This window comes from Prionailurus bengalensis, chromosome C1 (assembly GCF_016509475.1).
Source record: "Prionailurus bengalensis isolate Pbe53 chromosome C1, Fcat_Pben_1.1_paternal_pri, whole genome shotgun sequence".
In the NCBI taxonomy this organism is placed as follows: Eukaryota; Metazoa; Chordata; class Mammalia; order Carnivora; family Felidae; genus Prionailurus; species Prionailurus bengalensis.
The window spans coordinates 140,397,864-140,417,374 of NC_057345.1; the positions used below are offsets into that span (position 1 = coordinate 140,397,864).

The 19,511-nt window shown below is 45.3% G+C and overlaps 1 protein-coding gene across 1 annotated transcript in view; it reads left to right on the forward strand.

Annotated features, from left to right (window-relative positions):
• Window positions 1-315: 315 nt before the first annotated feature.
• Window positions 316-19,511, forward strand: part of KIF5C (kinesin family member 5C) — a 164,562-nt gene continuing 145,366 nt past the window's right edge. Inside the window, exon 1 of the mRNA XM_043576656.1 lies at window positions 316-832. Coding sequence (XP_043432591.1) covers window positions 707-832 — 126 coding nt within the window. The 5' untranslated portion in view covers window positions 316-706. The remainder of the gene's footprint in view (window positions 833-19,511) is intronic.

The window sequence follows — 19,511 nt, forward strand, 5'->3', positions numbered from 1 at the left end:
TGATATAGACCTGGTTTATCTAGAGATCTTAACTGGCAATACTGGATACGACCTCTACCCTGTTCTTGACCTGGGCAGCCAGACCAGACCTACAGGCTTTTGGAAGTGGCACCTGGGGTACCACCGCTGTCCCCCAAAGCCAACCCAACTGCAAGTAAGTATCCTTGTCCTTCCACCGAGAGGAGGAGCGACTACAAGTCCCAGGATGCCCCGCTCTCGGAGCCGGGGCGAGGGCGGGGCGGATCTCCGCAGTGACGTCACCGTCCCGGGGCGAGCCGGGGGTGGGCGGGGCCAAGGGGCGGGCCGGGGAGGCGGCCGAGCGCGCTGGTGCTGATGCAGGATGGCTGGGCGCGCAGGAGCCCGGGAGGTCTGAGCCGGGCGAGGCTCGCTCCCTGCGCATCGCCTCGTCCGCCGGCCGCGTGGTCGCGGGCAGGTGGGCCCGGGGAGCAGCGCCGGGCCAGGGCAAGGCCAGGGAAGGCAGGTCTGCAGCCGGCGGGGCGGGAGGCTGGCTGATAGAAACCTACCCGGTTTCGGAACGGCCGGAGGCGCCCAGCCCGCCGAGTTCGCGATGACCTGCTGAGAAGCTTCGTTGGAGGCTGCAGGAGGCGGCCTCGCTGCAGGCGGTGCGGTTCGCGGCCTCCTCCCTCGTCTTACTGAGCCCCGGCCCCCCACCCATCCCCGCGCCCCCTCCCTGCCGCCAGCCGAGATGGCGGATCCAGCCGAATGCAGCATCAAAGTGATGTGCCGGTTCCGGCCCCTCAACGAAGCGGAGATTCTCCGAGGGGACAAATTCATCCCAAAATTTAAAGGCGATGAGACCGTGGTGATTGGGGTAAGTGTCCGGGACGTGTGGGTTCCCCGGCTGCTTCGCGCCGCAGCTGGGCGCCCGAACGCCCCAGACGGCAGAGGTGTTCGGCCACCCCTTCGGACATCCCCGCAGGGCTGCCCTCTCGCGTGGACTTGAAGAGAAACCCCCTCCCCTACGCCCTACAGTTCGCTCCCGGGCTGGTGGAGGGGCCACTGGGGGCAGCGGGCGGGCCCAGGTGTCGAGAGTGGAGGTGGGGGTCGAGGAAGGGTTCGGCGCCGCCATTGTTCGCGGGGTGGGGGCCCTCGTGGGCCTATTGTTCCCCGCCCTGGCCACGCCGCGTGGGTAGGGTGTTTCGGTTACCCTCAAGCGGGGTGCCCAGGCTCCCCTTAAAGTATGATCTCTGCACTCCATATATGGTTCCAGGCATCAGTTCGATTTATCGAACACTACCTGTTCTTCTCACGACCTTAGCAAAAGCAAAAGAAAAAAAGGTACTGGAAAAATCCTAGCCTTGGTTCGGAGCTCCCACGCGGTGTAGACGCGGCTCCCCGCGGCGTTTCACCTTGCTCTGCGTGCAGAAGGCTGGGGGTGTGGGGAACACTGGTGGCCTTGGTGTTCCCGGGAGGCCTGGTGTGTCTTCTGCTTCCTCTCAACCCAAGCTACCCTGGACGTGGTCCCCGGCACTGACCCCTCCCCAATGAGGCGACCCCCCACCTGGTGTCCGCAGACCCTCAGATGTGGTTCGCGCTGGGTGGAGAGTAGGCTGTGTGCCCACATCTGTGGGACTAGGGGGCCCAGAGCACATCCATATAGCCCCTGTCTGCCAAGAGTAGAAGTTACTTTGTGTGGCTGGGTCCCCCCCCCGCCCCCCCCCCCCCCTTCGCTTGATCTCCCGTCCTACCTTTCCTTTCCTCCTCCCTTCCCTTCCCCCCACTTGGCTCCCTTTCTGCAGCCGGGACTTCTGGTGGGGGCAGGGAATACCATTGGGTTTTAGTTCTTAAAGCGGTATGTCAAATGAAATAAACCAGCCTTTCCCCCGCCCTTTCACCCCCCGTTGTCCCCAGCGTGTGTAGCTGACGGTGCCCTCTTTGTATGCGAGCCGCGTGGGGAGGGACCGAGTTAATGGGAGCCTCCCGGTCCCCGCTGACATATTCCTGGCAGCCCGCTCGAGGCTGCTGATGCAGCCTTCCCGTCCCCGGCATTGATTAAGTGATGTCATCCAGATTACTGAGCATGCTCCGGCTAACCCCCTCCCTCCGATTCCCCCCAGTGGCTGGTGTATTTAGGTCAAGTGATTGACAGGTGACAGTTTCTGGAGGGTCCCTGCCAGCGTCCGCCAAGCCTTTCTCAAGCACCAGAGGCTGACGTTTGCCGGCCAAGCGGCCCCCAGCATCTTCACCAAGGTTGTGCCGCAGTCCCTGAGAAGGGCCCGAGGGACTAGCAGGTGCTAGCCGGATTGGTAGGCGGTAAGGCGGTAGGCGGGTGCTCTCCCTGAAAGGGTAACTGAGGCAATGCTCTGGGCTTTGCCCAGGGGCTTCATCTTGTCCCTCCCTTAGGAAGGCAGCTCCTTTTGACGACCTCTTCTCCCCTTCCCATTTTTACAGTCATCAGGAAACCATGACCTCCAAATGGCATGCGTTTATTCTAGGAGCTGACCTATCAGGACAGGAAAGGGGGCTTTTCTCTTTGCTTAGTGTTAAATTGAAGAGAAGACTTATGCTACAATTATTGATGAAGAGGGGAATTCTATACTTAATGGCAGGATAGGTGATAGTGACATATCTGCTGCCAGTACATGGGGCAGATAGTAGCTTGTTTGGGTTACATCTCTCAGCTGGGATCAGCCTACAGTCAGATTTGCTATTTCCTGAGTCAGGCTGTAGTTTAGATAGAGTCGGAGTTACTGGGGACATCTCGTCCCTGCCCCTTACCTTGTAACAATTTTTTAACAAATAGTTATGCAGCACTAGAACATGTTCTGGTGACCCCATTTTTTTTTTTCCAGAGGTTTTAAAGAAAAGCCTGAAGAAGTTATTATTTTTGTTCTTCCTCTACCTCTCCGGCTCCTCCTTCTCTTTCTCAGTCTTGTAAGAGTGATCTGTGTGCAAGGTGGAGATCCTAAGAACCATGTTTATTTCACATCTAAGTATACATGTGATTAACTAAATACATTAAAACAAAGTCACTCTATGAGTAATTTAAACTAACAGTTGTGGGTGTGAATACACATGTAACTCTTCAACTGTAAAGGGAAATTTTTGATTATCTTACTATAATACTTTTTAATACAGCAGTTTTGAATTTTCTTCAGGATAAGTTTGGTTCTTTTTTTAATAGAAAAAAGCATTCATATAGTAAAGTGTTATCATAAGGGTACAGCTTAGCGAGCTTTTATAAAGTAATCACTCCCCTGTAACCATTTCTCAGACTAAGAAACACATTTTCAGGACCCCAGAGGTCCCGTTAGTGTCGTTCCCGGTTATTAACTCCCTCTGCCTCAGGGTAACCACTATTCTGACTTCTGCCATAGATTAGCTTTGCTCGTTGTTGTTGTTGTTGTTAATAAACTTTATATACGTAAAACCATAGAGTATGTTTGCTTTTGTGTGTGGCTTCTTGCAGTCAACATTATGCTTGTCAAATTCCTCCATGGGGTGGTGTGTAGCAGCACTTTTCTCCTGCTCATTGTTCTGTCGTGTCCCGTTGTATGAATACACCACGGCTTATTCATCCATTAACTGTCAGTAGATACTTGGATAGTTTCCACTTTGGGGTTAATATGGACATAGCTGCTATGAACATTCTTTTGCACTTTTGGTGAGAGTGAATCCAAAACAGAAGACTGCTAGACATTGAAGGGGGACTAGGGTTGGCATGTGCCAGGACCCTTCCTATTCCTGATTAATAATGTGTAACTAATGGAAATGACCTTTCTAGCAGCCTGTAACCCGTTTTGTACACTGAGTAGAACGGCTCCCAAGCCAATTCAGTTGCAGCCAGCCCATATGGTTCAGTTGCAGGTGGAGACTGCCTTGGGTGGGCATCTCTTTCCTTGCTTGTAGAGGTGTAGATTGTGAGGATGACCAAAGAAGGCCAGAACCGTCCAGCAATGTCAGTCATCTTCACTCCCAGCAGAGCCGTGTAAAGAATGAATTTCTGTGGAGTCAGCTGTTAGTCTAAATTCAGAATCCCAGAAATTTCTTTTGTTTTTGAAACTAAGGTCAATTTTTTTTTTCTTTAAAGTTCTGTTCGGGTTCCCTGTGTGGCTCAATCGGTTAAGTGTCCAACTCTTGATCTCAGCTCAGTTCTTGATCTAAAGGTCATGAGTTCAGGCCCTGTGTTGGGCTCCATGCTGGATGTGGAGCTGACATAAAATTACAATAAAATGGGACTCCTGGGTAGCTCAGTCGGTTAAGCCTTGGACTCTTGATTTTGGTTCAGGTCTTGATCTCACAGTTCATAAGATTGAGCCCCATGTCGGGCTCTGTGCTGACAGTGTGGAGCCTGCTTGGGATTCTCTCTCTCTCCCCGTCTCTCTGCTCCTCCCCTACTTGCATGCTCTCTTTGTCTCAAAATAAATAAATAAACTTTAAAAAAATAAAATAAGGCAGGAGCAGGTGAAGAGAGAAGAGCCAGCGTGGTGTGGATTCAAGAAGAGGTGGAGGAAATTTGGAGCAACAGAAGAGAAAAGCTTTAGGGCAGAGTGAGAAATACCTTAGGTGAATAGGTAAAATACCTTAAAAAAAGGTTCTGTTCAATTTTTATGGAGATATATGCTAAAAGGGAGATTTTGCAAGTATAGTTCTAGATTTTTCTTTTTAAGAAAATGTCCTGCCTTAGAGGAAGTATCTCCACCATCCTTGCATTTTTTTCAGCTCCTGTGTAAAGCTTTCTTTTTCTGAGCAGCCCAGCCACAGTCCTCCCCACTTTGAACCCCTGAAGCATTATTTTGCACAAGATCTTATGACTTCTTTGTCTTGGATCATTATTAGTTTTATCATATACGTAATGACATTGTAAGCTATGGGCAGAGATAAAGACCATCTATGTTTTGCTTCTTTGTATTTCCCAGGGCCTTGCCCATAGAAAGCACTTAAGTATTTATTGATCTCTTTGTTAAATCTAGAAATCTTTACTTTGGTATATTTAACTTGTTTTGTGGGCCCTTAATTGGCCTAGGGAGTAGTTAAAAAAACAGTTTCTTTTTTTTTTTAATATATGAAATTTATTGTCAAATTGGTTTCCATACAACACCCAGTGCTCATCCCAAAAGGTGCCCTCCTCAATACCCATCACCCACCCTCCTCTCCCTCCCACCCCCCATCAACCCTCAGTTTGTTCTCAGTAAAAAAACATTTTCAGAGAGAAGTGCTATTCCTTTGAGCAGACCTGGTAAGACAGCATATACTATACTTAAATGCCTTAAGAAAATTGGGAAAGTACTACTCTCAGCTTTGTTAAATAGTAGGAAAGCTGTTGACACTGGCAGTGAGATGGAAGTAGAGGGTGGCGATGACCTAGTGATTAGAAAAGGGACTCCACATAAATTAATTCTTCAGAGAAAAATATTTTATAGCATTTCTCGAAGTACTCCTCCATTAGCTGCTGAAAATCCTGGTGAGTCAGCCACTACTTATGGCTCTGACTATTGGTTTTGATGTATCTGTATTGATGGAAACTCTGTTTTGGAGAGTTCCCAGTAAGTTCTTTGAAATGGATGTTGACACTTCAGTTTGCTCACTTGGGACTTTCCTCTTATTCAAAGTCCTAGGAAAGCATTAAGTTCTGACCTCTCTGAGAGCCAAGGCAAAACGTCAGCCGTGACCACTGAGCTGGTCAGTGGTATGGAAAGTGGCCTCAGCCTGCAGGATCTCAGATTAGTTCTGGACAGTAGATGGGCGAGAAAGGAAGGACCAGGACAGAGACCAAATTCCAAGTTGGAGTTATCATTGTGGATGTTAAGGACTCAAAAAGTAAAGAAATATGGCTAGAATTTTTTTTTTTTTGTCCATAGTAATGGTCTTTAAAAACATGAACATTAAGATTTTTTCATTTTAACTTTTTTAAATGTTTATTTATTTTTGAGAGAGAGAGACAGAGTGTGAGTGGGGGGGGGGGCAGGGGAAGGGGGCACAGAGAGAGAGAGAGGGAGCAGAATCCCAAGCAGGCTTCAGGCTCTGAGCTGTTACCACAGAGCCTGACGCAGGGCTCCAACTCACAAACTGCAAGATCATGACCTGAGCCAAAGTTGATGCTTAACCAACTGAGCCACCCAGGTGCCCCTAAAATTGTTTCATGTTTAACTTATACACAGTAGTTCTATGGGAGGGACTTTGACAATATAGAGTTGTGTAGCAATGCCGTATTAGTTTTCTTTTGCTGCTGTAACAAATGATCACAAGTTTAAGGGTATAAAACTATGCAAGTTCATTATCACAAAGTTTCCATAGGTCAGGAGTCCATCAGATCAGCTGGTTTCTCTGTTTAGGGTCTCATAAGGTCAAGACCAAACTATTGGCAGGGCCATGTTCTTTTCCAGTTCTTTTCCATTTATTTGCTCATTCAGATTGGTGGCAGAATCCTTATGTTGGTAGGAGTAAGGGCTGTCAGTCCTGGCTCTTCTCAGCTTCTAGAGGCCACTCTCAGGCTCTAGTCACGGGCTCCTCTTCTCTATCTTAAAAACCAGCAATAAGTTAGTCCGTCTCGTGGTTCTCATCCTCTCCTGCAACTTCCATGGCATGTCTTTCTCACTGACCCTTCTTCATCCCTCTCCCACTTGAGGGGTCCATCTGATTGTAGTGAGCCTACCCAGATAATCTGGGATAATCTCCCTATTTTATTTTATTTTTTAATTTTTTAATTTTTTTTTAACATTTATTCGTTATTAAGAGACAGAGATAGAGTGCTGAGTGGGGGAGGGACAGAGAGAAGAAGGAGACACAGAATCTGAAGCAGGCTCCAGCCTCTGGGCTGTCAGCACAGAGCCCGACGAAGGGCTCGAACTCACAGACCGTGAGATCATGACCTGAGCTGAAGTCAGACGCTTAACCAACTGAGCCACCCAGGTGTCCCTAATCTCCCTATTTTAAGGTCAGCTGATTAGCAACCTTAATTATATCTGCAAAGTCCCTTTTACCCTGTAACATTCACATATTCACAGATTTCCAGGAATTAGCGTGTGAACATCTTTTGAGGCCATCACTCTGCCTACCACACACTGCCATACTCACGATACAAAACAGTTTTGTTTACCACTCCCTACCCCCCCAGAAGCCCTCATGCCACCCCTCTGTACCACCCCTCTGTAGTCAAACCTTCTCCCCTCTCTTAACCCCTGGCAACCACTTCTTCCTCTCTATAATTTTGCCTTTTCCAGACTGTCATAAAAATGGAATCACATATTAAGGATCTTTTTGAACCTGTGTCTTTTATTTAAGAACTCTTGGAGATTTATTTTGTTGTTGCATGTATCAATAGTGTATTTCTTTTTAGTGCTTAGAGGTAGTCTACTAGATGGATATAACAAGGTCTGTTTATCCATTCACCCAGTGAACGACTTGTGGGTTGTTTCCAGTGCGGAATGATGATGAATAAAGCTGCTATAAACCTTTGCGTTTATGTTTTTGTGTGAGGGCAAATTTTTATTTCTCTTGGGTAAATACCGAGATGATATCAGTTTTGGGATTGCTAGATCATATTGTGACTATATGTTTAACTCTAAGAAACTGCCAAACTGTTTTTCAAAGTGTTTGTATCATTTTGTATTCCTTCCCAACAGCAGTCATATTTGAAGGCACGATTATAAAGGGTTTGTTCAGTCACTTCGTTTAAGTGAGCACTAATAGTGTTTAATAATGTCGAGAATTATCAGCCCTTCACTCTTCTGTGCCCTAAATTCAGAGATGTTTACATCACTTGAAAATGAATCAGTGGTTTCCAGTAAACATACCCCCTGAAACGCTGGAAGGAGTGGACACAAGGAAGTAGCTGTCGTCTAGTAGGCCACTTGCTGTTCCCGGCATGCATGCAGTTGGCACCACCTAAGGGAATGGGGTTGGTGGGGGTAGGAGGGAGAGTCAGACAGAGCTGAGTGTGGATTCCCTGGCTAGCTGTGGGGCTTTTTCCCCAAGTTGTTTAACTTTTCTGCGTCTCAGTTTGATCATATTTGAAATGGAGATATAATTACTTATCTCACAGGGCTGTTAGAATGAAATGAAACGAAGGGGTCAAAACAGCATCTAGTAGAGAGAAAATGCTCAATCAGTGCTAATTATCCCCCATGTTTCCTATCTGCCTGTAATTTTTCTCATTTTCAGAATTAGCTTTGCCTCCTAAAATTACTGCCCTTAACCCTATGTCCTGAAAATTCTTCCTGTAGGCCTATTTCTTAGGCGTTTGTTCTTATGCATTCTTGCTTGGAATAGTTTCTCTTTTCATCTTATTTGCGAAATTCCTAACCATCCATGAAGGCAGAGCTCACAGTCTTTATTTATAGACCATATCCGCTGATCCTTTTATTTGCAATGATCATATATAGGAGAGAGGGAGAGGGTGTGTCTGTTTCATGGGTCTTTGCCTCCTTCACAGTGCTTGTCTAGTTGCTTTGTAAGTGTATCTTGATTGAGGCTTCTTTCTTTCCTTGCTCCCTGCATAGAACCAAGTCTCCATCAATGCCAGTTTCTGCATTTCCTTAAATAACTTGGGTATCATTGGGGATTTCCCTCTGCCTCCACCTGTGCGTGTCTGGCCCAACTCCCCTATTTAATGACAGTGTTTTCCATTTTTGGCTTTTCTCCCCCATTCAAAATAGGAAACCTCCCTCACCTTTGGGTTCCCTTGAGTCCCTGCCTCAGCTTTCTCACCTGTGTCTACTTATTAAACAAGCAAAAACAAAACTGCCTACTCCCTAATGGTTTCACTTGAGTTAAAAAAAATACCCCTTCGACAGATCCAATTTCACCTTATTTCTCTTGGATTTTTTATAAGGTCCTATTTTTGTGGCTGAAAAAGCTCCTCCCTTAACCCGTTTGCTGCATGTCAACCAAGTTCCTCTCAGTAGGAATTGACTTGTTTCATTTGCTGTTATTTGTTGATATTGCAGAGAACGTGGGAGAATATGGAGTGTTAGATTCCTCACAGTACTCCCCAGATGGGAGTCACACAGCCCAGGACCAGCTCCCAGCTCTGCACCTTCTTAGCTGGTATGGACTTGGACAGACTGCTAAACCTTACTAAGTTGCAGTCTCCTGGCCTGTAATAGGGCTAATATAACTCTCCACCTTGTAGGGTTATTGTGATGGTCACAAGAGCGAATGCACATCCAGTGCCGAGCGCAGTGCCTGGCATATAGCAGGCATTCAGAAAATGTCCGCTTTGTAAGACCCACCAGTGGTTATTTCTGTGTCTTCTTGTCAGACTGACTAATCTTGGGAGAGCCCAGACCCTTCATCACAGGTTCTCTGGTGCCTTCAGGTTGTGTTAAAGAAAAAATTATTCTGACACTTGTAAAAATAGTTAAGGAAGATTATTGTGATAGGTATCAGTACTGTTGCCATAGGCAAGAGAAATCGGGCACAACTCCAAGTAGAACAGGTTGTGGGGGTGGACAGTGGATGGACAGTTACCAAGAGGAGACATCAAGGGTAGGGGGGAGATTCTTGCTAAAATGACCTAACAGGATTCTTGCGGAAAGGCAGGCCAGATATCAAGGAATCAAGATCTAGATTATGAGGTATCAGGGGTGATGAGATATTGATATTGGGTGGGGGGTGGGATTCTCTCTAAACTGCCTTAGTAGGATTCTTGCTAATACTGGACTCTGCAAGTTTAAAGTCAGGCGTGGTTGAGAAGACGGCTCAGGGGAGCCTGACTACAGTGGTCATCTGGAACCCGGATGATTCAGCGGGGCATTTGAGACCTTCTGTATTCTGGGCCTGCCTACCTTCCTGACCTCACCCCCTCACCCCATGTTCCATCTGTGCTTCCATTCCCCCAAATGATGAGGTGGCTAAGTCTCCCCCTCCTTACCCCAGCTGCTCACATCCCACATGCCTGGGGTGACTGTTCTCAAATTGTAGCTAAATGGCAAGCATCCATTCGCTTTTAGAATCTCATCCAGTAGTGCCTCCCCTGAAACTTTTCCGACTAGTCCCTCTCCCCTTCCACCCTGCCAGATTAAACACTTCCTCCTATGCACCCCATATCCATGGACAACTCCCAGCTGACCTCCCCCAGTTACCGTGTTTCATTTATTTGGGTGTATGCATCCTTTCTTCCAAGTAGACTGAAAACCGTTTGAGAGCAGGAAATGTGTGCCATTTATTAACATCTCTAAGGCCTGGAACAGTGCCTGGAACAGAGTAGATGCTCAGTACCAGATATCTTTTGAAGGAAATAAAAGAATGCTGACCGTCCTAAGCTGTTAGATGGTAGACCCTGGAGTTATTTGCTTGGATTTTTATCTTGACCTTTCTCCAGCTCTGGTAACTTGTTTTTCCTACTTAGGACATCCTCATGGTTTTACTGTTACTGTCTTAAATGCAATAGCTTCTTCAGGGCTTCTGATATATTCCATGCTTATAAAAAAAAATTCAGACCATGCAGAAAAGCATGAAGAAGGTGGTAAAAAGCACTTTTACTTTTACAAACCAGAAAATACTTTTGTAAAAAAAATTTTTTTACCTTTATTTATTTTTGAGAGACAGAGAGAGAGCATAAGTGGGGGAGGGGCAGAGAGAGAGAGACACACACAGAATCCGAAGCAGGCTCCAGGCTCTGAGCGATCAGCACAGAGCCCGACGTGGGGCTCGAACTCACGAACCATGAGATCACGACCTGAGCTGAAGTCAGACACTCAACCGACTGAGCCACCCAGACTTTTAGAAAATACTATTGTTAACATTTCCTTGTATATCCCAGCTCTTTTCCATTCTATAAAACAACCATACTTTGTTCTAAAACACAGATAGGGTTTTTTAAAAATCTGTTTTGAAACCCACTGTTTTGCTTAACGGTATATTCAGATAGTAGCATTTGTAAAGGTTGCATATAATTGCATTACATATCAATCAATACTTTAACCATTTCCTAGTGTTAGACATTTGGGTTTTTCTGCTTGTTTTTCATTCTGTTATAGACAAAAGTGTGATAAACATTGGTGCACACATCTTTTTGTGCACTTGCCAGATTGTTGTTTTAGAATACATCCCCAGAATTGGGACTGGTGGGTAACAGGGTATAGATGATTTTAAGGCAACCATAGTTTTTGAGAGAGAGCAATTCAGAGATGGTAAGTTGTCCTGTTTTATACTCTCATCTCTCTGTCTACCAGATGGAATCGCTGCCAGTTTGTCTCATAAGGCATCCTTCATACCTGAGCTAAATTAAATTCTTACCAAGAGTATGTGTTCTGTCATGCACTGTTAACCCGTAGATCCAGAACACAGCAATGCCTTCAGACTTTTAATGTAAACCATACGATTTTGTAGGCTGTCTCCTGTCAGTTTCAATATCCTAAAGGATGTTGTTTCTTGGAGGTGATCAAAAGCTAAATTTCTCTCTTGAGGCAGCGAAAGATAGAGGCCAAGTTTGTAGTCTTCAAGAAAAATAGGGTGGATGCTTTTCTTCTTGGTGCTAACATTGAATGGCCTGTGATATCTGCTGGGCAGTTGTAAGTTGAGAAGGGATAAAATAACCCTCTCAAAAAAACCCTAGAAAGAGCTTAGCGCCTTGCCCTCTGATTATTAGGGACTCTTTTAAGTAACTTATTATATAAGATTCCAACGTACACCAAAGTAGAAAGAATAACAAAATGTACCCCCAGGAAGCTGTCAACCAGTTTTAACCATCATCAACAAATGGCCAGATTTATTTTTTCTATACTCCCCTAACCATTCCTCCCCAAATCACCTGATTGTTTTAAAGTGAAATCGCACATCATTTTATCCTTAACATATCAGTTCTCTTTTAAAACCTCAATGAGGGGCGCCTGGGTGGTGCAGTCGGTTAAGCGTCCGACTTCAGCCAGGTCACGATCTCACGGTCCGGAAGTTCGAGCCCCGCGTCAGGCTCTGGGCTGATGGCTCAGAGCCTGGAGCCTGTTTCCGATTCTGTGTCTCCCTCTCTCTCTGCCCCTCCCCCGTTCATGCTCTGTCTCTCTCTGTCCCAAAAATAAATAAACGTTGAAAAAAAAAATTTAAAACCTCAATGACATCATCATAACTAAAATATGAGCAATTCCTTAATGTCAAGTACCCATATTTCCCCCTATTGCTTCATAAATTTATTCTACAGCTGGTTTGCTCAAATCAGAATACTAGGTGCTATTGATTACAAGTGAGGAGAAAAAGAAATGCTCATACGTATCGACCTTGAAACAAGAAGGGAGGCTTTTGCTGTGGAGTCCTGTGGGACAGAAGAAACACAGGGCAGTCAGGCTAATCAAGATTTCCAGCCCATGTCCCTTAACAATGGTCATGTCCCACTTACCCTTTCTAATAAATCAGTGCCAGCATTGCGGTGTCATCCAGAAAAGCTGTTTAAAGAGATTTCCGCGTTACAGTTTTTCCTTGCTGCTTTCCCCTGGCTTTAGTTGGCTTGTGTAAACACCAGGAAAGCAGGCAGATGTATCACTCACTTGTCTTGCGAGCTCAATACCGCCCTTATCAGATTGGTGCCAAGTACATTCACAGCAATACTTTTAGGTATTTCTAGGTGTAGTAGTATTTATTACCTTTTTAGTCAATGAATACCTGTCCTTGGTGTGAATTGAATACCGGAAAAGAAATCCAACAGAGCTGAAGGGAAAAAATATACATGTGAGAACAGAATTCACTGCAACATACTACTTTAAGGAAAAAGGCTTATAGTTGTCTTTTTATGTTTCTTTTTTTTTTTTTAATTTTTTTTTCAACGTTTATTTATTTTTGGGACAGAGAGAGACAGTGCATGAACGGGGGAGGGGCAGAGAGAGAGGGAGACACAGAATCGGAAACAGGCTCCAGGCTCTGAGCCATCAGCCCAGAGCCCGACGCGGGGCTGGAACTCACGGACTGCGAGATCGTGACCTGGCTGAAGTCGGACGCTTAACCGACTGCGCCACCCAGGCGCCCCTCTTTTTATGTTTCTTATGCCTTTTCTCACTAAAAAGAAAAAAAAGGGGCGCTTGGGTGGCTCAGTCAGTTAAGGGCTGACTTTGGCTCAGGTCGCGATCTCACAGTTTGTGGGTTCAAGTCTTGCATTGGGCTCTGTGCTGATACCTCAGAGCCTGGAGCCTGCTTCAGATTCTGTGTCTCCTCTCTCTGCCCCTCTCCCAATCACACTCTGTCTCTCTCTCTCTCTCTCTCTCTCTCTCTCAAAAATAAAATAAACAAAAAGAAAAAAAATCTCTGAAGGGAGATGGATAAAAAGTGCAAATTAAAAAAAAAAAAAATCCCAGTAATTTATGCTTTAACTTCCTAGGCTGCAGTGTATGGTCATAAGAGCTGCCCATCAATAATACTATTTTAGAAGATCTTTAATTTACTTAAAGGTCTTGGCTACACAGTTCTGGACTGACAGTCCCTTCCTTTCCTGTGCTCTGTCACAGAGCGATCTCTCCCATTTCCAGGTCTTGTTTTGCCTCATGAGGAAACGAAGAGAGGTCTGCTTCAATTCTTTGAGGAGGTTATATCATAGATTTTTTCTGAACCACCTGTCTGGCACCTCACTCCTCAGAGATTATTGATCTTCATCTGGAAACCTGGTTAAATAATAACTCCAAGTGACATCAGAAACTTTGGATAGTCTTGGGAGAAGGGACTTCTGCTTCTCTTTCATAGCCACCTCCTGCCTCATAGAGAGGACCAAATTCCGTTCTGACTGGGCAGTGTCCAGACCTGTCAGTCCTGGTCACTGGTGGGCAGGATCCCATGAGAGGCAATCAATTCCTTCCTGTATCTGGCCTTGGTGGTAAGCTGACCTCTGTAGATATGGATTCCTGGGCTGGCTCCTAGGAGCTGTTTTTCTGTCTCCTGTCTGCATGCTGCTGAGTGGGTAAATTAGGCTAGCTCCACAGATTCAGGCCCAGGTGGGCTGGTCTCAAGGTCCAGAAGAGACTGGGCTGTGGGATGGGGGCATGGTGAGGTAAGGAAAGTAGAAAGACCATGTGAGCCTCCACACTTGGCTAGGTTCAGGATTGGGATATGGGTATCGATGCCCTAGCCACGTGCTGTCTGGTTACTTGAGCAAACTCACCCACCCAGTGGGTGGGAGGAGCTGTCAGAGGAGGCTTCTGGCTTTTTTGGTCCCTTGTACTAATGCCATTATATAGCATCAGAGCCTCCTAACTACTAATAGTTTATTTATATAATATTTGTGAAAAACAGACTTTAGAAGGGAAGTGTTTAGCTCTTCGGTAATAATTACTGAACAACACAACCTACTAATTATTTGTTCAAACAAGTGGGAAAGAAACACCCAAAGTACTGTATCCTAGAGTAACAGCACTTGCTTGCTCATTTGCTTGTTAAAAGTTTCTTAATAAATACGACTCTTGATAAAAATCGGTTTGAGGATCTGTTTTTAAACTGTTTTTTTCTGGTTTAGACATTTATCCAAAAGAGCTTGTAAAGGGGAAAATATACATGTATTTAATATTTCTTTAGTGCTATTAAAAAGCAAATATAAAGAGGTAATCTATACATTCATGGAAAACTTGAAATTAAGTGAGTTCTTTATTACTATGAACGTTTACTTTTTTAAAGAGCGAAGGTAAAGTTTTGGACCTCACTGTGATTCTCTGCTGTCCAGTATGGAAGCCACTCGCATCACACAGCTATCCGGCACTTGGAGTGTGGCTGGTCCAAGTCAGGGTGTGCAGTAGTTATAACATGTACATGGGCTTTTGAAGACTTAGGACAAAAAAACCGGAAATGTAAACTATCTCAATTTTGTGTAGTCATTACATTTTGAAATGATAAAAATGATTTTCCCCGTTTTACTTTTACTTTTTCTTTTTAAGTTTATTTATTTTGAGGGAGAGAGAGAGAGCATGCTTATGCTCACACACAAGTAGGGGAGAGGCAGAGAGAGAAGGAAAGAGAGACTCCGAAGCAGGCACCATGCTGTCTGTGCAGAGCCCAACACCAGGCTCAAACTCACAAATGCCTGACCTCTTGACCCGAGCCAAAATCAAGAGTCAGATGCATAACCCACTGAGCCACCCAGGCGACCCATTTTTACTTTTTAAAATGCCACTACTAGGAAATTTAAGGTTACACGTGTGGCTTGCATTCATCGTTGCCATTGCATTTCTGTTGGACAGCGTTGCACGAATCTTTTCCGTGCTGCCGACACACTGTTTTTGCATTTATTAATTTTAATTCCACTTTGATGTATTGAGGGTTTATTGTGTGATAAATAAGACAAGATCTCTGCTGTCAATGACCATATATATAATCCAAGAAAAGAAGGCAAGAAGAGAAAAGAAAAGAAAAGAAAAGAAAAGAAAAGAAAAGAAAAGAAAAGAAAAGAAAAGAAAAGAGGCACCTGGGTGGCGCAGTCGGTTAAGCGACCGACTTCAGCCAGGTCACGATCTCGCGGTGCGTGAGTTCGAGCCCCGCGTCGGGCTCTGGGCTGATGGCTCAGAGCCTGGAGCCTGTTTCCGATTCTGTGTCTCCCTCTCTCTCTGCCCCTCGCCCGTTCATGCTCTGTCTCTCTCTGTCCCAAAAATAAATAAACGTTGAAAAAAAATTAAAAAAAAAAAATTAGCCTGCTGGGAGTGTCCAAAGAGAAGAGGAAACAAAGCCTTGCTGGAGTTAAAGAGAAAGCACGTCCAGTGTGTTCAGGGACACCTTGCAGAGGGACATCATTACCTTGACGCTGTGGCAGGATCTGTCTACACTGCACGTGTAAAATTTGCTTCTTTATCTTAAGTTATTTTGCTGTTCTGCATAGCTGCTTTACATATTTCTGTCTTGAATAGTGTCGGGAAAAGCCCCGGGGCGGGATGTGTGCTGTAGCCCGGTCCCTCTCTCTGCTGTCACTCCCCACTCCCCCCCAAGTACTGGTACATTGAGTGTTGCCGCCCGGCCGGCGTCATGTAATTCAGTCCTGGCCATTAACAGCAGCGGGCTGGGATGCGCTTGCAGTGGGTGACATTGGGAACACCCACGGGGGGACACGCCGCGTCGTCTTTGAAGAAGGTCGCGGTGCTCCGCTGCTGCCCAGCTGCCACCGCAGTGTCCTGGAGACCGGGCCCCAGGGCCGCCTCACTGCTGTGCTCGGCCTCCCTGGAAGGCGGTTTTTAACTTCCACCCCGGTGATTCGCAAATCTGCCACTTACCTTCTGTCTGCATTCTGTTGCTAATGCTAGGAATGACGAGACCTCTGGTCCTGGAAAGGCATTTCCCTTTAGCACGGGCGCCAGCTAATGAGGTCCCTCCACCCCGTGAACAAAAGCGCGCATTAGGAGGCCTGCTGGTGGGAGGAGGCGCTGTTGTGGGAAACCCGGGAAGCGCCTTCCTGGTCGCTCAGGTGCCTCTTTGTCCTGGTGTGTACGTGTGTGTGTGTGTGTGTGTGTGTGTGTGTGTGTGTGTGTGTGTGTGAGGTCGCCTTGCAGGTGAAGGCCACACAGCTCTTTGAAGTGGGAGTTGGTTCTGTGCTGGGAAATCTGTTTCCCACCCCTCCGGTGCTCCTGTTGGTCAGGGTTGACACAGAATTGATTTTTCCTCCTTTGCAAAGGCAAAATCGCCATGATGTAACGTGCAAGCCCAACAACACAAAACCAGCCGTAACCTCACCACCCTACATTGTCCCTTTTAATTTTCATATCCTTTTTCCTTTCATTGACACTTAGCATTTTAAAAAAATGTACTTCCAACCCTGGATATACATTTATGCTTTTTTTTCCCCCTTAAAAAATTTTTTTTTAACGTTTATTTATTTTTGAGACAATGCGAGAGACAGAGTACAAGCAGCAGAGGGGCAGACAGAGGGAGACACAGAATCCGAAGCGGGCTCCAGGCTCTGAGCTGTCAGCCCAGAGCCCGATGGGGGCTCAAACTCACAAACCGTGAGATCATGACCTGAGCTGAAGTCGGATGCTCAGCCGACTGAGCCACACAGGCACTCCATTTTTTCCCTCTTTTTACTTAAGTTTACTCCGTAAACGATTTTCCACGTTTTGTAATATATTTGTGGTTGTAATTTTCAGTGACGATTTAAGTGTCCATTGGGGCTGATAGATCACAGTTTGCTAACCCCTCTGGTTTCGCATGCAGACCTCCAGCGTCCCCTTAGTCTGGGTGATGGTTTAGTGAACATCCCTGCTGTTTTCTTTTGTTGAGTTTTTTCTAGAGGTTGCATTCTAATGCAAGGAATACTTTACTTGATCTTATTAAATATTATCCTGTTGCTTTCTGTGGAGACCAATCCCTACAGCCTCCAGGAATATATGAGTGTCCTATTTGGCAGTGAATTCATTTTTGAAGTGAAGTATAGGTAACTTAAGCCATATTTAACACAACGTTTTTCTGATGGTTTGGAAGTTTCCTGGAAGACTTTGCCATCATGGGTGAGAACTGTTTAGTGAGCAATATTGCATGTGTCAAAGGCGCCTCAGTGTATAACGGTAGCCTCGTGTCTGTTGGTCTTGTCTGTTTTGAGGGAGGAGAGGTCGGAAGACAATCCTGTAAAATGGCTTAATTCTAGCAGAATTTCTTCAGCACTAAATTTCCTTCCAGAAGATGTAACTTATTTGGAAAGTGAGTAAGGGAGGTTGGAGAGAAGGTGCCTTTCAACTTGGATGTTGAGGAGGACTATATTTAAAGAAAATTTCTCAATGTTTTTAAAGTTAAGAATAGCCCCTTTTTTATTTTCTATTCTCCCTGGCCCACCCTTTCCCAAACACAACCTTAGGCAACAGTGTGTTCAGTATAAATATCAGGTAATAGAGTATCTTGATTAGCAGAACTACAGACAATGTATGTATTACTGTTCTTCTCACAGACGTTTATGCACCCATTAGATTAAGAGTAATTATCTTCTTAGACCAATGAAGTTATACTCTTCCCCGATCGCAAACTATTGTAATTCTGAGTGGTGACAGCATATAGCAAAATCTGCTACACTTAACAAACACTTATGTAAATGCTTTACTGAATGTTCATTCATTTACTTTAACCCTCAGTGCTACCCTGTGAGGTAACCACAATTATCACAAGTCCTCTCTGCATTCCACAGATGAGGAATCTAGAGCACAGAGAGGTTAAGTTACTTGCTCGAGTTACTTGCTCAAGAGGTAAGTTACACTTGCTCACACAAGTGTAAGTAAGTTGTGGACCTAGGATTCAGACCAGGGCAGCGTGGTCCTAGAGTCTTTGCTTTTAACCATTTGTTGTGTCACATCTACATTTTGGTTCCTAACAGGAGTTGAAAATGTCCAGATGCACCGCATTTCCTAAATTGCAGTTTCGCTAGACACAAGTTCTTTGATAAAAGGGTTTGTTGTCAATTAAATGCAGGAAGTGTTGCTCATATTCTCTGCATCTTGGAGACAACCCCACCTCTCTCGTCAACAGTCCTGCAGTAAATAAGCACACTTGGCTCTGTTTACTTGGTGTTTACCATTAGCAACCCACTGGGCTGAAGTTTAATTTGGGGAACTGCTATAGAGAAGGTAGCTGTATCCTGGGCTGTACTTGAAAGTGGAGGGTTTTTTTTCCCTCTCTGTTGCTTGCCCTTACATTGGTATCAGATTTTGTATGAAGGTCAGAATCAGCTCTGCTCTTGCTATAATTTCCAGCTGAGAGGCTGTCTAGGGTGTTCCACAGATCACAGTGCCAGTGCTCTCAGGGTGTGGTGCATTTGCTACGAAATCTTGTAGGCTAGACTCCTGAATTTTTTTTTTAATGCTTATTTATTTTCTGAGGTGGGGGAGGGGCAAAGAGAGAGGGAGACAGAACTTGAAGCAGACTACAAGTTCCATGCAGTCAGCACAGAGCCCGATGCAGGGCTTGAACCCACGAACTGTGAGATTGTGACTTGAGTCAAAGTCAGACGCTCAACCGTCTGAGCCATCCAGGTGCCCCATAGACTCCTGAATGTTTTGATGTACTCTTAGTTTACATAGATCTATCCACAGAGAAAAGGATTATCATGCCTTTTTTTTTTTAAGTTTACTTATTTATTTTGAGAGGGGGAGAGAGAGAGAGAGAGTGCAAGTTGGGAAAGGCAGAGAGGGAGAGAGAGAATCCTAGCCAGGCTCCATGTTGTCACTGTGGAGCCCAGCTCAGGGCTCCATCTCACAAACTGTGAGATCATGACCTGAGCCAAAATCAAGAATCGGACACTTAATTGACAGAGCCACCCAGGCTTCCTTAATGCTTTTTGTTTTGTTTTGTTTTAATAAAAACGTTTTCACGCTGCTCTTCTGTGTCTTAAAAGTATAGAGATTTATGTCTCCTTCTTGGATTTCTAAGTCCATATATACATTCAAGCATATTAGTAAACTGTCTTCTAAAAATTTGTGAGTAGGTTTTATTTTAAAGTTTTTTTTTAATTTTGTTAACGTTTTATTTATTTTTGAGACAGAGAGAGACAGAGCATGAACAGGGGAGGGTCAGAGAGAGGGAGACACAGAATCCGAAACAGGCTCCAGGCTCCGAGCTGTCAGCACAGAGACCGACGCGGGGCTCGAACTCACGGACCACGAGATCATGACCTG